The sequence below is a fragment of the Diadema antillarum genome, unplaced genomic scaffold (assembly GCF_040938485.1).
Source record: "Diadema antillarum isolate AM-2024a unplaced genomic scaffold, OU_Dant_1.0 seq00000703_RagTag, whole genome shotgun sequence".
NCBI lineage: Eukaryota > Metazoa > Echinodermata > Echinoidea > Diadematoida > Diadematidae > Diadema > Diadema antillarum.
Genome location: NW_027271608.1, coordinates 32,622 through 47,601, shown reverse-complemented (window position 1 = coordinate 47,601; position 14,980 = coordinate 32,622). Strand labels below are relative to the sequence as shown.

General features: G+C 38.1%; 1 protein-coding gene across 1 annotated transcript; it reads right to left on the bottom strand.

Annotated features, from left to right (window-relative positions):
* Positions 1-230: 230 nt before the first annotated feature.
* LOC139737758 (endoribonuclease LACTB2-like) lies at positions 231-14,857 on the bottom strand. The gene is made up of 7 exons (XM_071648432.1): positions 14,695-14,857; positions 4,618-4,781; positions 3,485-3,611; positions 2,972-3,074; positions 2,217-2,441; positions 1,856-1,937; positions 231-629 (listed from the first exon to the last, which is right to left on the bottom strand). Exons 1-7 carry the CDS (start codon positions 14,814-14,816, stop codon positions 583-585), a joined length of 870 nt encoding a protein of 289 aa, XP_071504533.1. The 5' UTR covers positions 14,817-14,857; the 3' UTR covers positions 231-582.
* Between the last annotated feature and the right edge of the window lie 123 nt (positions 14,858-14,980).

The following is a 14,980-nucleotide window of genomic DNA, read 5'->3' as shown; positions in this document are numbered from 1 at the left end:
GTATGTCACTTCAATCATACGGAATCAGTGAAACAGCAGAGACTTTTGCGTAGTTCTTGTTCCATTAAGTTGACTACAGTGTACATGTATTGCTTTTTAATGTTGCCTGGCTTTCTGTGAAATGCTGTCATCGCTGACAGCCACAGAGTCTATACATAAGAAGTCAGGTCACAAAATATTGACTACATGCTGAAAATCCCCCCCCCCCCTCTATAACAGGTGAAGCCATTTGCATTTTATACTCCCAGGTAATTTTAACCCGTTGAGGACGAGTCCCGAGTATACTCGGGCAGGTGTCTATGGGAAATGCATGTTGAAGTAAAATCAAACCGTCCTCAACAGGTTAAGGTGAATTTATCCCCTTCACTTTAAACATACCTTCACCTTCAATCTTGGTGAAGACACTGATTTAGATGACTTTAATCATCAAGAGTGAAATCCATTTCTTCAACTGTTCTGCTGGTCCCTTTGTCATATCAGTGGCCTTACCAAGTACAGCAAACTTAAATCAATCATTTCAGTGGAGGTCTTTTTGCAGCAAGAATATACTAATCCAACAAAGATGATTTGACATTGGCTCCATCAGAGGTTGCTCTTCCACCTGTAGTTACCATCTGAAGAAGATTTCGCTGGAAAAATGAAGAAAAAAGGAAAAGAAAAGAAATATCAAAATACGCTTGAAACATGTTTGTATGTCATGCAGGATACAGTAAGTAAGCTTTGACAGCTGAGAATTATATGAGGGAGGGGTATGCAACAAAAATAGTCTTCTGGCCCTGAATATATAGCTCTTTATTGAGATATGAGTGTACATATGACTCGAAAGGTAGAATAGAAGTTCAGTACAAAAAGGGAAAACTGAAACAATGGGCTTCCTGTTTTTGTCAGTCAAGTTTAAAGCATATCAAAGTATTTGTAACTTGCTACTCTAGGCAAGCATAGAGCACTTCAAAGTAAGACTTGTACCATGCTACTCTATTGTCAGCTGGCAACTACTTTGGACATTTCAAGGAAAATATCTTGCCAATGGGCCAGCAGGTGATCATATCGTCTACACTTAGACATTTCATATCATTGTAATACCCAGTAGTTCCTTCATTGCACTCTTCCAGGAAAATAACTTTTTTGTAGGGCTCATTAACTCTTTACGTGCCACGTTTGCACGTCCGACTCAGTCAACGGCGTGCAAACTTCGCATATTCTGCCCAAACCCACAAACCCGCCCAAACTGATCGATAAATCACCAAATACCACAGTACAATGAGAGCTTTACTTGAGCTTCCTTTCGTCTCACATATAGCTTCTATTTTATGTGGTGACTGACTATCAAGCGGTGTTCCCTTCTAGATTTACATGTAAATTCTTAGTTTCTGTCACTGTTTTGTGTGCAAAAGTCATGCCTTTACTGTAATGTAGCAATTGGTCATTTCAGAGAAAAACAATCATCGACTTGTCATAACATTTTCATCAAAGCAAAGCTTGGTATTTTCTCTACAACTTCGCTCACTACATGTCCAGCTTAACAGAAATCTATAGAAGTTACAAGGATTTGAAAAATATAATGTTTTCTCAAAGCATGACTACTTTGGTGTCTCAGAATAATGTGGCACACAGGGGGTTCCTAGCTACATGGCACATAAAGAGTTAAAGCACATTTGTATGAACAAAATCCTTGAATTTTTAAAATCAAATTCAAAAGTAAATTGATTCTATTTCTCTTCCAGACGCAACCACATGGTATTCCCTTGATGATGAAAAGACAGGTAACAACATGCAATACTTGTACCCTTTGAGCACTCAAACAGAGTGGTAATGTACACAAGAATGTTATACAATGTATTATTGTCATTCTTACTTATTTTGCCTTCTTTTTCCATCTTCTGAAGATGATGGCTGACATTCCTTGCTGCAGCTGGATACAGGACCTCCGGTGTTTCCTAATGAAGGATAAAAGGTATTCCTTAAATACTGATTTTAACCCAATGAGGACGAGTCCCGAGTATACTCGGGCAGGTGATTATGGGAAATAAGTGTTGTAGCAAAATCAGTCCATCCTTAACAGGTTAAAAGGGTGGCCTCTTGTCTCATACAAGGTTTCACTTTAAAATAAAAAAAGGTAAAAGAAATAATGCTAAGGGCCAAGTTTACTTAAAATGCATTTAATGATAGATTATGGTACATGGATACTAAAGTATATTAGCACCCATTTAACTTACAGTGTATATTATTTTCACTAGATCCATCGCTGACATGTCTTCAGTCTTGTGCTCCTCTAAGACGGCTGCAATCTGTCCTTCCCTCATGTTGCGGTGATTGATGTACATCTGAAGCTTTTCAACAGCGCCCTCTACAACAGGACCATGGCCAGGATAGAGTTTGTCAGGCTGGAGGGATACCAATTTTTCCAGCGACTTCATGTATGTGTAGAGATCCTCAAACACCTGAACAAAGTGTATATGAGAAAGAGAAAAAAATGAGCGACAAGCTACTCCATTTGAGATTATTCTGTTTATCTGTTTGTTTGTTTGCCTTTTTTTTCATTCACACTTGTCACATACCCCAAGGGCTAAATGCAACCTACAGTAACTGCTCTTCTCTTCAGAATTCTTTTGATATTTGTTTGATTTCACATCAACATATCACATGAAGTCGAAAAAATATGGTGACAAAATATGAATCAAAACATAGAACAAAGCTGATAATCAATATACTAGCAAAATAAAGAATTCACCTAACACTATTAAATTGACTGACAAAATGTCTACAAAAATTTATGGTACATTATCAGCCAAGTTTGGTAAATATCCATCATGGAGTTTTCAAGAAGAAGTTGAATATATAAAAGTTTGCAAATGACAATGCATGATGGACACCAAATGACGAATTTTCAAAAAATTATAATAGTAGACAGCAAGATGAGCACACACACAAAACAATAATCATCAAAGAGCATATGAATAGCACTTCTTACGGCTGTGCCCTCGCCAAGCACACAGTCTCCAGTGAAAACAGCATTCTCTTCCTCGAGAATGAGAACCATGTGATCATCCGTATGGCCAGGGGTGTAAACAGCTCTGGGAAAACGTATAATGTGAGAAATAGATGATTTAGACATGATTTGGTTGTGGGTAATGATGGTGATGATGATGATGATGATGAGAACAGCGATAACGAGTGGAGGAGAATGATGTTTACGATTACATTTGATTGTGGTGATGTGTTGAAATTGTGCTTGTTTTCTCTACTGCTGTATATCTCACTGATACAATGGCAGGCTGTTTTGGGTTTTTTTTTTAAACAAAGTGGTGCAAATCTTTAAAAAAATCTTGGAAGGTTACTGTCAGGAATAATGGAAATCCTATACTCTTGAAATGGTTGTTGTTAGCAACTTTGCATGTCTTGGTGCCATGGCACATGCATTTATTTCTCTAAATATATCTAAACACCATAATCATTGCACTGTCACTGGCAAATAAAAACCTACTTTAGTGTAGCGCCCTCTGTGACAATCTTCTCGCCATCTTTCAGGTAGCTGTATTTGAGAGTTCCTCCGTTTATCTCTTCCTCTTGAGGTGGGTGACGGGGAAGCTTGGATATCTTGATATCAGTCCCTGTAACAACACAACATGCAATTGAATTACTTTCCAAGACATCTGTATTAGAGCCATTGCTTTAAAGATAATGGCACTGCAAAATAGAGCTTGCTTATTTTTCCTGCTTGATGTGAGCAATGGGGTTGACAAAGATGCAAGAGTTTTTTATCATGTTTTTTTCTTTTTTTTTAACAGTGATCCTCTAAAACACAACTCCATGATACTTTCATTTTTGGAAACATGCAAATCTTTATGTTTACATGGCACAATTTTTGAGGTTTAAAAGAGGCACAAATCGAAAATGACCCTCAAAAGCATTTTAAATGGGCTCAAACTATTTCAGAGTTAGCAAACAAGAGCAGGAGAATGTTCTCATCATATCACGTCAATATAAAATTGAACAATTTTAGAAGCGTTTCATTATCTGCAATTAGTTAACATCATAGCAGCTGTGATATTCTACGATAACTTTATGATACTAGTATTCAAAGAAATTGATATACTGTAACAGACGGAACTTTCGCTGTATACAAATTTTTTGCCAAACCAAAAACTGGCGCAGAAATAAAAGCATGCAAAGGGTTTTGCTTTTTATATGTATCACTTTGTAATGTCTTGACTCCATGGAATTAAAAAACGTGCGAAATTCTGCTTACTTGGCAGAATGTGAAAACTTACTCGTGAGAAAATATCCACTTTTACAATTAAATGCCCTCAAAACGTTGAATCTAATCTGATGTATGCACTATGCTATCAGGTTAATAGGCCTACTGATAATATGTTATAAAGCATTTTGGACTTCATGTATTGGAAAACTGCTACAAAAGATATTACTGTTGTTGTTATTATCGTTATTATTACTGTTGCTGTTGTCGCTGTCACTGTTGCCATCATCATAATTACTTCTATAAGTCCATAATACATGAAGTAGGCCATGCAACTCTCAAGGGCTTTGTACAAAAAGGTGATAAAATTTCATGAATATAAAAAGGTGATAAAATATTGTTACCATGGTACAACCTACCCAACTGGAGGTCACCGACGATGTCGGCGATCCCTCCGACGTGATCATGGTGCCAATGGGTGACAAGGATCTCTTGGATGGATGTACCATTGTCTGCTAGTGTCTTCCTCAAGTTACTCACAAACTCTGGCTTCCCTTCTTCACCTGTGTCAATCAACACTCTCCTATCAACATAAGAATATAAAGGTATTTTATCAAACACATTGACACAATGACAACCTGAACATACATGTCAGAGTGCTACATATTTTTTTTTTCTTTTTACCACTTGTCTGGTCAAGTAGATTTTCAAATTGTTGCAGAACACTGACTGAATATGAAATTCATGCCCAAATAGAAAGCCCAAAACGTAACAAACATGGTTTGATCGAGTGTTTTTGTTGCATCGCATTGGGGCTTCTTCACACATGTGTTGGAAAGTTGCATCACTAAACAGTCATTATCTTTTGGCTTCTGTATGGTTGACTTCTTGGGTTTGTGGGGGGGGGGGGGTGGGAGTGACTACAAAGGTGGCCTTGAAACTTTTTGCTTGCCCTATTCGGGAAAACATTTTTTTTTCATCGTTCCAAAACACTTGCCTGACTTTGATTTTCACTTGTCCCGGGCTACCCTGTAGCACCCTGCATGTATTCTTCTTTCCTTTCTAAAGTCCTACAGACATATTAACTCAATATAATATTCATTTCAGACATCAACAAGCTCATTTAATACCCTCGATGTTAGTATTTATTGCATTTCTGTTCATGCCTGATCTTCAGACTGCATAACATGCATCATAATTATGACGTATTCTTTCATCAGAATTAGACATGTACAAAATGTCAAAGGAAACCTTCCAAACTGGCAGGTTCTTGGTGGTAGTGATTTCTTCTACTAGTCAACATTAACTCAGCATTAGCTGGTGAAAGTGAAAGATGAAACTGAGTGTATGATTTTGTATGTATACATTGAGATTCAGTCTTTTGTTACATCTCTAATTTTTACTTCATCCAATTGTTGCTATGCAGTTCTAACAAAGTTAAAAAAAATAATGTGCACTCTCTTCTTCTATTTTTTCTTGTGGGGGGATGAGGCAAGTTGTGGTTTGAGTGTGTGTATGTGTTCTGTGTTTGTATGTGGATTATACAGTGTACACATTTTTGCCTGTTCTCACTGGCAAGGTTAGTTACATACAGCTCCTGTAAGCCTGCAGATACTCCTTACAGGTGTAACCAGGGAGGTGATTTCGTCTCACCTCCCTGGTGTAACATAAAATAAGGTAGAAATAAGCAAAGAAGACATCACATGAAGTCAAATAATAATGATCACTAATGAAATTCACTGTTGTCTTTAAACCCGAACTGGATTATGACAGTTTAAAAGTCTGAGTGATTTCTAAATCACAAGTTTGCAAGACAACTTACATAGAACATACTAAAATATGATTGATACATTGTAAATTGGCATATGTAGAGGAACACATTCTCTGTATATTGCATACAACAAAAGCAAATAGTATTTCAACTACCAATTGATACTTTATTTTTCCTGGTATAATCTTTTCAATGGTGGGGCAATGACAGAATGTTGATTATATCTACATGTATAGTCTCAAGTGTGCCTGGGAGTCTTGATATGATGCAGCTAGAGCTACTACAATATATATATGACATGATGTTGTAACACAAAAGGCTGAGGCTATCACAGCACTGGTCACTCAAACATTTACAATAATACCAGAGGATCTCACAGAGATAGACATTCAACAATTTCAACTGATCAATGATACAATCTTTGGTTTTGTGTCCTTTCATGAATAAATTGAAATATGTGATATAAGTTGCAGCATCAAATTTCACTCTTTTAAACCCGTTGAGGATGGGCTGATTTTGCTATAACAAGCATTTCCCAAAGACACTTGCCCGAGTATACTCGGGACTCATCCTCAAGAGGTTAAGAAGAATTTATGATACTCAAATACACAAAAGTGACAGCATTTCACAAGAATTGAATATGATCCATTTTGGGCTGCAAAGTATCACATCTAGCTAGGTGCAATCTAAATTGATTTATTACCTAACTAATGTTTCCAAGAAATAACCAGATTGGGATGTATATCATACCACCACAATTTCTTATGCTCTATCTTTGCTTCTCTCTTATTACCAACTCTCCCTCCCCATTTTATACATCATTTACTGTATACGCCGAATATTTCGCGAGGTTTTTATTTTTGCGAATTTCGCGAGTCAGGTGCTATTCGCGAAATTAAAGACACACGAAAATATTGACTCTGATCCCAACGTGGATGTGAGGTACGTGTGTACATTATCTCCATTCAGTACAGGACTCCACGATCGCGAATTTAACCACTCGCGAAATCGTCAGGAATTCCCGATTCGCAAAAATTTAGACTCGCGAAATATATGGCGTATACAGTATTTATCTATGGTGGTCCGTGCATCTTTTAAAATACAGTTGATGTTAGGGAATGCAAGGGTTGCCGGATTATGCTAAATCATAATGTGACAAATAATTTTTATTTGTTTCTGTTTTTACTACACCTGAAATGCTACATCAAGAGTACACATCCATGCTCCAAGTAAACAGTAATACTTAAAAATTAGCAAGCGGACAGGCACAGAACCAGAGAAATCACAGGGTTTTTCCCTGTGCAAAAATGTCATTACTATTGCTTTCTGTTTCAGCCAGAGGATGTGGTGAGTTTGCCAACCTTTTCCTGTGGAGCATAATGAAACCGTATGCATTCTACCACCAAGTACAGTACTTCATGAAATGTAAAATAGGAGTGTAGTGCACAAAGTCAAATATTCACCCTCATTTCTTGAAATGCAAGCACACAGGATTAATTACCAGTAACTTACTTTGCCCCTGTACCAATGATGTAACAGTTGGTCCCCTGTAGATGTCCTGGGCTGGCATTGTCCCCCAGGACACGCCAGACTCGAGGAGAAACTTGTGCAATGTCAGGCAAGTAAGTACTCATGTTTAAGCCAAGTAACACAACAGTTTCCCACTTGCTCAGACTAATACAATTGAAGTCAAAGTGTATTCAGTAAATGGTAGCCCTGCAGGTTACATAAAAAATCGTCATTTCATAGGAGGAGGAAATGCACAGTAAAAATGCTGGCACCCTTTCATCACAAAACTAGCACACAAATGGGACACTCTAGGATACTGGGCTGTTTTCCTTCACTGTGTAAGTCATGCATGGGCTGCCATAGTCATTACAAACTCTAGTACAAGAAGTAGACTAGCCAATGCTGATGTACAAGGGAGACTGCGCAATAATGGTTATTGGCAAGTAAAGGAAAAATGAAAGCTGTTATGGTCAAAAGGACGGAAGCAAGAAAAGAGGAAACAGAAATAAAAAGAAAGAGATTTCACTCATTCAAATTCATAAAATTCTTCTGTCGAGATGTTTTCATTGCAACTGATTGACAAATTGCCCTACATCCACGTAAATATCAAATTTAATTGATAAATAATTTCCGTCGATGTAGGGCAATTTGTCAATCAGTTGCATTGAGATTTCACTTGATTTGATTTGATTTGAAGATCAAAATGAATGAGAAAGAAAGAGGAGGTGAGAAGAGGGATGAGGAAAAAGGGGTTGAAGAAAACTGTGAAGAAAAAAGGAGAGGAAGACAGATAAGATGCAAGAAAGAAAAATAAGATGGAAATGGAAAAGAGAAACATATTGGAGACAGGTAAAAAACTGAGAAATATGAACAAAATTTAAAAGAATGTTAAATAAGAAGAGAAGTGGAGTATGCTATAAGTAGCAATGGTGATCAAGAATACGAGAAGACTGAGTAAATTTGACAAGACAAAATAGAGAAAAAGACAAATATTTTTAAACTTCAGACTATTTAGGTTCAAATTCCTTATCCATCTCATGGTCGACTGATACTTCACAGACAAATCGCTTGATTAGTTACCAGTATACAGCTTTGCTCCTGCAAGTTTATCAACTCTGTCATTACTTGTTGCAAAGAAATGGCACCATCATACAGGTGGGTAGTCCTGGGAGGATTACGTAGATGTTAACATTTTACAAAGCAAGAAGTAAGAAATACACTGAGATCATAATCACACAAAAGCCGCCATAACAAGGCAGTTAACATTAATCTTCATCTTACCTCTCTCCAGTACCAACCAAATAGCAATTTGTTCCAGCCAGAGTGTAATGATTAGGGTTCAAGCCAAGAATGCGTTGAACAAGTGGAGAAACTTGCGACACATGAGGCAGTTCAGTTGCCATGACATCAGAGTAAAGATCGGCACCAGATGAGCTGCAACTATATATCTATCAAGCATTCAGCATACTGCTGTGTTTTATACTTTATACATATCTCCAAGTCCTGAGCAGACAAGAGAAAGCACTTTCTTTTTCTCTTACAGCTTGATATTTGGCTTAAAACCAGCTTGTGGGCTGAAATCCCCTATACCTGAGTCAACTTGTTTTTTTCATATCCCTGTCTGCTAAAGATGCTGGCATATCATACTAGTACTTAGTAGTCCTTCTGCTTTATGTTGTAAACCTTGCCTGTATTCACAACATCTGCCCAAAGCAACTCATTGGTGAGACACAGGACTGATTCTGTGAGATTCTATTTTACTACAACTCCACACTATTTTGTTGTAACCTGATGAAAAAATGGAAAACAACTGGAAACAAATATCAGGAAATAAGATATGTCTCCAGTTGTTAATTTGAGGTGTTTATCACTCATTTTCTTTCCCCTTCTCCTCGACTTAATGACTTATTGCACAATTCAGTTGCACTAATCTTGTCAAAAGAGGGAGCTCTAGAGTTTGACAAGCTTCCCCAAGTACATTACTTACCATAATACAGCATCATGGCCACAAGTTCTAAATCATCACAATATTCATGGCAATAAAACAAGACGGGTAAAATACAGAACCCCACTACTAAAAAAAAAAAAAAAAAAAAAAAAAAATGACAAAAACTATGAAACAAACTACCAAAGTAAAGGATATTATGAGAGAGAAACAAACCCTAATAGGAGAAGTCAGGTTTAGAAGACTAAATAATAAGTCTGTAGCATTTCAGGTGTTTAACTAATTTTCTTCCCTCTTCCCCTCAATTTAAGGGGAAGAGACCCCCTTAAATCAACTTAAGATGTTGTTGTTTCTTTTTGTGTGTTTTTTTCTGGAGCAGCAGCATTGAACCATTTGATTAGCCTAATTTGGAACTCTCTTAGGCAGGGCCACCTGAATTAGCTATTCACGTCCTGTTCACTTTTGCACAATATAAACAAAAGAGACTAAAATTTACAAGACAAACAGAAAGGATACAATCATGAAGGATTGAAAAAACAGCTCAACAAATGGCATTTAATGATGTTTGGTAACTACAGGTCTTCACTATGACAATGTTTAATGATCAGTGCATGAGGCTTTCTGACGATCAGTGTACCTATGGCATATGGTACCACTGTACCAGACATACAATGTAATTGATACTGTGGAACATTGAAGTTGACAATAGACATGTATGAAATTACAGATTCATATCTGAAGCATACAATGACTGCAAAATTGTATCTACATAAAATTACAGAATATTTTCACAAGAAAAGCTTGTGTTGTACAAGCCAGTTGCACAGACTGCTAACACTGCCCTCATATTCTCATTCCAGGCAAAGATCTGTACAAGTTTTGCAACAATCGACAGTATCTCGTAAGATACAATCTTAAAACTCATATCTGACTGCTCTGCAACCAACTGCATGAAAAGGGAAATATTCTAAATCTTCTTGCATATTCTGATAATCCATGAAACAGTGAGAAAGGAAACTCTGATTGCTTTTCCCCATATTAACCCGTTCCTTCCGCAATTCTCTGAGTGCCTTTAATGCCCCCAAACGAGATTCTTTTCGCCCGTCCACAGGGAGGCACACAGGTTGGTAATCCAGCTGTGTGAAGGCAGTCAAGCGGTTCATTGTGTCCCCCTTTCTACGGTCAACTACATGTGCCCGTGAACAATGGAAATATCGATCGGGTGTGAGGTATGAATAGAGCGTGCGCTGATGAGCTCTCAGAATCTTTTGTTCTACACAAAACCAGGTACCTGAATGAGGTGACTGGGGTCAGCGAACCCGCATTTCTAACTGATCTCAGCCTTGATCTATATGTACATGTTCGTACGAGTTTACAGCAGAACAAGCAAAAAACTAAATCAGGAAAAGGTACATAATACTGTAAAACCTCCTTTTTTTAAACAGCAGGAGAACAAATCCTGATAGAATAAACTCTGATCTTTTTATCAAACCCACTTTTCTGAGCATTTTAACACAAAGAAACATGAACTTAGGCCACTGAAGCAGGCACCCTTGTCTTCATTTTGGGAACCTGGTAAACCAGGTTCCCGTAAGGAACGGGTTAAGGGCAAAATCAAAGAAATAGCAAACTTGATCACACTCATGCCAGTCAAAATATCATTTTGTGCACATTCCTCCTGGGAGGCAAGTAATGATTTCTCCAGGTCACATAACTGTAGTGTCATTTGCTTGGAACTCCTCATTGGTATAGAACGAGAACTCAACAAAATCTGACAGTTTCTCAGAATATCATTAAAAAAATATTGCATCTGATTGCATGCACTCTGAACTACAAATCTTTCCATTTAATCTATCATGAAAAGTTACAGGATAAATGCATGTCATATGACTTATTTCAATACAGCTTGTGCAGGCAGATGCAGTTAAGAGTAAATCAAGAAGCAGTGTCCTTCTTTAATCACAAGGACAATGAATTTGGTACCTTGTACTTTGCACTCTGCACCTTACTAAAATGATCACACCATCAGTCAGTGATTCACTTTAGAGATTACACTAGAGTCAATACACTATAGTTACACCTATGGTCCCTGGAGTAATGTAGCAAATGAAAGTTCAGTCATTTCTCCTTCTTTTTTTCTTCTTCTTCTTCTTTTTTTTTTTTTTTTTGGGGGGGGGGGGGTTGACCATCGCAATTGAGATGCAAAATGCTGATCAGAAACCAGACAAGGAAAAAAATGTCAGGCTTGGTCAACTATATGATACCTCTGACCACTACATAGATTCCTATGATCAATGGTCCAATTGTATAGATGAAGTTCTGAATCTTGACCTTTGACCTTGAGAACTGACCACTTAGCCCTTTGCTTGAAGTAATTATCATTTCCCTTGCATTTATTTCTACCCTTCTCAGAACACAATATTCTCACTAGACTTTCCTCGCTGAAGGTCCTATTCACCTACTGCCGTTAGCGGCGCTATAACGGTCGCCATAACTGGGGCCATCGGGGGCCAGCGAGCTAGCTACCTGGCCAGTTGCACTGGCGCAGCTGCAGCCTAGTACACCCATCGCGCATAGTGAGCTGGCCGGCAGGCGCGGCTGCTGCGCCGCCGCGCCAGCGGCGCAGCGGCTCTAATATTGTGATTGTTTACTCACTGTGTGAACATCTTTCAGCGACTTTTCCTCCATTTCTTTTGGACAAATCAAATGATTCAGACATATTGATTCACAATGAAAACTTCAAAGATCAGGAAAATATATTGTGCAGTTGTTTGGTGCACAAATAACAGAAAAAAAAAAAAACCCAGAAATTGAAGGTGCATGGCAGTGTGTGAAATTCATTCACCACTGATGCATGATGAATAGGCCCTATACATACTAGAGACAAGTGAAATACAACGGCATAAAAATGCACAGATTTCGAAACAGAGTTAGGCCTACAGTGTATGCCTACTATACCTTCTATTTTTAAAATTAGGCTATCAATGCATTCGTAAAATATGTTGTTCATTTTAGAAGACAAGTTAAGATCAAAGATTTTGATAATTCACTGGGTTTTTTTATGCTCGGTGCACTACTTTCCAAAGTTTAAATACATTTCCTGCCTATCATCATTATGACCACTTTACAGCCTACTCTACAGGCAAAATAAATGTTTCAAAATGTGTTAAATTCTTATATTGTTTTCACTCTTCAATATTCAGCATTGCATTGGCCACAGCATGCCAAGGTATCTAGCTATTCAGTTTTGGCCTGAAACTCTAAATTTGAATTTTGATATTGATACTTATAAATCTTAAACCGTGGATGGGGGCAAACATCTGCTTCATAATCATATTAAGAAAGTTTAGTCTGAAAATCACTTTTGTAGATAATAATATTAGACCTCTAGGGGTTAGCGCGATATGTTATGCAATGTTATTTAGACCTAGAGTCTAAAGTAGAACAGAAGTTAGAATTTTTGGTTGTTGACATCAGGCGACTTTGATTTAGTTTACGGTTTAGAGACGCCTAGATCTGCATTCCGTTTGGTTTACTTAGGCTTGCCTGCAGGAAGTTAGCGACAACCGAAAATGATAAAGGATGTAGGGTTCTAGAAGTCAATGTCTAGGTTGTTAGTCTGGACTCTAGCCTGGAATTCTAGACAGGATCTAACATTACACAGATTCTACCCCACTGAGTAAAGCCTAGAAGGAGTAGGAAAAGTTTAAGTTAACTGAAAAGTTGCAATTTATAGTGCCATATCTAGCTCAAGATTCTGATTCATCATATGTATTTAATTTTTATCAGTTAACTTCTCAACAGTCTAGGTTTAACAAGACGTTTGCCTGCACCTAGCCATAGTTCTCCCCAGCGGGTGGGGGGGGGGGGGGGGGGCTTTGTTTGAGTTTGCTTTCAAGTCGATTATCAAAAAGTCTGGAAGTTGTACTAGAAAATTACCTTTAAGACCCCCCCCCCCCTTTTTTGTTTTCTTTTGTTTTCTTTTTGCTTGCTAGCTGATGAAACCCAAAAGTGGTAGCCAGTGTGGGTAAGTCTTTTTTTTTTTTTTTTTTTGCTTGTCACCTGATGAAACCCGGTAGTACTCCCCTCCCCATGCACTTTTAAAAAATATGGCACCAGCCCTAGCTGTGCCCAGTAATTGGTTGCTCAGCTCATGTGAGATCTGGCCAAGTACTTACTACTGGCAATCACAACCCTGAACAACCATTCAATTTCAATACAATTTCAAATAACATTTATTTCCTTCAATATAGACCTAGGTCTAGTGCTAGTTTACAAATAGCAAATGGTCACTTGTGCGATGGTACAAGATTTCGCACTAGGTGAAAGATAAAGGCACTCATCTTTCACAGAGTGCGAAATTTTGTTCCATTGCAAGAGTATTGACCATACACTATTTGTTTTGTACAACACTGTGGACGTCAACAGGTGTGGTCCACACAGATTCTTGAATTTAGCACAGAAATGGCAACCATTTTCCATGGAAGGTGAATCCATGAGTGGCTGCAGTCAATCGTGCAGTCAGCTGTGTGTATGGACATATATGTGAAACCGACCGGTTGCAGGTTGTTTACAAAAATGAGTGGCAAAAGTACACGCTTTTAAGTGCGCTCATAATAATATTGTTAAGTGCGTACGGCAAACATTTGTTTATTGTAACATAAGAGAAATGGGTGATGTCAGCCATGCACTATCCATTTTTGCTCAAACAAAGTTGCACAGCTGACAGCCACAGTGTGCGATGGAACTTTTATTACACTGAATGTCCATGATGATGGGCAATCGACCTGAATTGGATAGTACATTCTTTTTAGGTGTTATATAATGTACTTTCACACCTCCTGTCAAACTAGCGCGACCTAGGTCTATGATGAGAAGAAAAGCCTATATTAGGCTATAACAAACTTACCACTTATTTATTATGAAATTTATATACAATGTCAATGACAAAAATGTTCAGATGTGCTCACAAAAAACAAACAAAAAAGTGAGTGAATTTAACTCCCTGAATGTCGTTTAATATCATCTTCATATACTTTTACTTTTAGATAGTCAAATACATAATTAAACAATAATTCAAACTGCTTATCAATCACCAGACACCGCCCACTTAAAACATTTATTCTGTGAAGAGCGACTTAATTGTATAACCGGTGCCTAGTATACCGAAAGGTCCTGCACTGTATCACATCCAGATCCAGATAGCTAACACCATTTTCGGTATATGGGACTGTGCAGGGTAACAACAAATTCAATGTTGACACTATTTACCTAGCTCCTGTTCCAACGATGTAAGTATTTGTGCCTCGTAGTGTCATTGGACTTGGATTAAGGCCTAATACCCGAATGATGCGTGAAGATAAACGCTCAATGTGTGGGATAATGGTAGTCATTTTGGTTTCTTCTCGTGCCTTTCACCTGTTCACGGTCCATCCAACACCGCCGGAGCACACTACGCGATCGATGCGGCGCCAGGTCAGGGTGGTCGGGGAGCTCATCTTACACGGGCCGTGCCCCGCTGGCTGGGGCGGCACGGACTCGACCGATCGCTCCGATC